General features: G+C 68.6%; 1 protein-coding gene across 1 annotated transcript; it reads left to right on the top strand.

The window, feature by feature from the left end:
- Nucleotides 1-160: 160 nt before the first annotated feature.
- On the top strand, nt 161-1,682 carry MICPUCDRAFT_55846 (calmodulin-binding motif family protein; the record flags this gene model as incomplete). Its single annotated transcript, XM_003064945.1, has 2 exons — nt 161-956; nt 1,129-1,682. The coding sequence occupies 2 exons, from the start codon at nt 161-163 to the stop codon at nt 1,680-1,682; spliced, it is 1,350 nt and encodes a 449-aa protein (XP_003064991.1).
- Between the last annotated feature and the right edge of the window lie 768 nt (nt 1,683-2,450).

Below are 2,450 nucleotides of genomic sequence, written 5' to 3'. Positions count from 1 at the left end.
TGGCCAATTGCTGCGAAATGCGACCAATCTTTACCCGTATGGGTAAAGAGTCTGTCGATATTTCGCGTACTGTACGTACGCGACTCGTACTCGTCGACCGAAAAGAGGAGCGCGTGATGAGTCAACAATACACTCGCCCGCGCGCCACGGCGTCGTCGCGATGGACGACGCCGTCGGCGACGTCGTCGACGACGACGCCGACCGAACGGTCGTCGACGCGGTCGTCGACGCGGTCGTCGACGACGCCGTGACTCGCGCGTCGTCGCGTCCTTCGACTTCGACGTCATCAACGCCGGAACCGGCTCGGAAGAATTTCGACGCGAGCTTCCGCGAGTTCGTCGTCACGAAGCTCCAAGCGCGCGCTCGGGGGAAGTCGAAGCGCGACGCGTACGCGCGCGTACAGCGCGCCGTGCGGTGCATTCAAGCTCGGTGGCGCGAGTCCGAGCGTCGCGCCGCGGTGCGTCGGCCGCGTCGTCGTCGCCGATCCTCGTCGTCGTCCCGAATTGTCTGTCGTGCCGACTACGACCGCGTCTCATCACCCCGCGGTCCTTCCTCCGCCGCCCGCTCACCGCCTCCCGCGCCCGTCGATCGATCGCGCGTCCCCACCGCGCAGGCTCGCCCGGACTACCACGCGATGGCCTCGCGCATCGCCCGCGCGTGGCGCCGGCACCTCCGAATCCGCGTCTTCAGACGCCTCCGCGACCTCGTCGCGTCTAATAACGAAAAGAGCGACCCGGCGTCGGCGCTACGGCGCGTCAACCCCGCGGAAGCCGCCGTCGCCGGGGACCCGTCGTGCGGCACGCACGTGCGCTTCCGGCTCGGCGGCGAAACGTTCCCGCCGGAGGTGGTTTACAAGATATACACGCACCGACCGGTGACGGACGTGTGCGCGTTCGCGCCGAGGGATTACGCCGCCAGCCGAGCGGCGGCGGCCGGGTCGCGCGATCGATCATCAGGTGCGTTCTATACACTGGTTCCCATACGACCGCGTTGGCGTGGTGAACGCCGATCCTTAAGGACTTTTGCCGTCGTCTCTCTCCGCCCAGCCCCCGCTTTCAGTCCCCGCCATCGACGCCTTTCAGCGCCAACTGACGCCTTTGAACTCCACCCCGACATTCGCTCGTATAGAACGGCCCTCACGCCGCGGATGGTACGCGCGCGTCGAGAACAACGCGTGGCGGCCGGTCCGCGACGTCGGCGCGCTGGAAGAGCGCGAGAACGAGACGACGGCGAGCGCGCGGCGCGAGTCGATCCGAGACGCGTACACGTTCCACCTGAGCCCGAGCGCGCGGCGGGACGCGACGGAGAGGCGGCGGCGCGAACGGAGGGTGGAGTGGATGCGGAAACTGTACGGGTTTCAAGCGATGCGCCGCGGCGGGGGCGGCGGGAGCGACGCCGGCGCCGGCGCGCCTCGAGGGTCGGGGTCGACGCGCGTGGACGCGGACGGGGACGATCTTGATCTTGATGTCGACGCGACGTTCGCGCAGACGGACGAGGAGAGGGCGTTACTGAGCTGGTCTTCGGCGCTCGACTTCGACGCGTATCAGCGGATGTGGTCGACGCTGTCGTGCGGCGCGCCGTCTGAGTCGACCGCGCCGAGGGGGATCGGCGAGACCGCGATCGAGGCGTCGGCGCGGTTGGGGTTATCGGACGCGAACGCGTTCGGCGGGTATTTCGAATGAAAGTAGCGCGTGTCATAGTTCCATCGCAGGCGTCTCGCCCGACCCAGCAGGATGTCCCAAAAATGCACGACTGATGTCGGAAAAAAAAAAGAGACGTTGCGCGCCCATCGGACGTGACAACACCCCGCGCACATGGCGCGTCCCGCGTCCGCCGCGGCGCCCCCGCCCGGCGCGTCCAAGGCTGACCTCGGCGGCTGGAGCGACCGACTCGCGTCGATACGCAACAACATGGAGAGCAGCATCGAGCAGATGCGGTGCGAGCTGTCGAGCGAGCTGTTCGAGGACGACGACGACGACGAGGTGCCGTCCGACGAGCCCAAGCTGATCGCGTCGAGCGCGGACGCCGCGATGGCGACGCGGTGCGACGACGCGAGGCGCGAGCTCGCGACGATGCTCGAGGACGTTAAGACGTCCGTCGCGGCGTACCGGAAGGAGGTCGAGAGCGCGCGCGCGAGCGGCGCCGGCGCGATCGCCGCGGCGCGTTCGAACGCCGCGTCGTCGTCGTCGTCGTCGAACGCGAAGGCGAACGACGACGACGCGCTCGCGCGCGTCGTCCTCGCGAACGCGTCGCTGAAGCGCGAGGTCGAGCGCTTGACCGCGCGCGCGAACGCGTCCGAGACGGAGCTCGCGACGAGGCTCGCCGCGCTCGAAGAATCGGTCGAGACGAGGGTGCGCGACGCGATGCGACGCGTCGAGACCGCGGTCGCGAGGGACGTGACCGAGAGCGTCGACCGACGCGTGGACGTCCGTCTGCGAGAGTCCGAGCGA

This window comes from Micromonas pusilla (genome assembly GCF_000151265.4).
Source record: "Micromonas pusilla CCMP1545 genomic scaffold MICPUCscaffold_20, whole genome shotgun sequence".
Lineage (NCBI taxonomy): Eukaryota > Viridiplantae > Chlorophyta > Mamiellophyceae > Mamiellales > Mamiellaceae > Micromonas > Micromonas pusilla.
The sequence above is the reverse complement of the archived record's forward strand: the minus strand, read 5'-3'. Positions and strand labels throughout refer to the sequence as shown.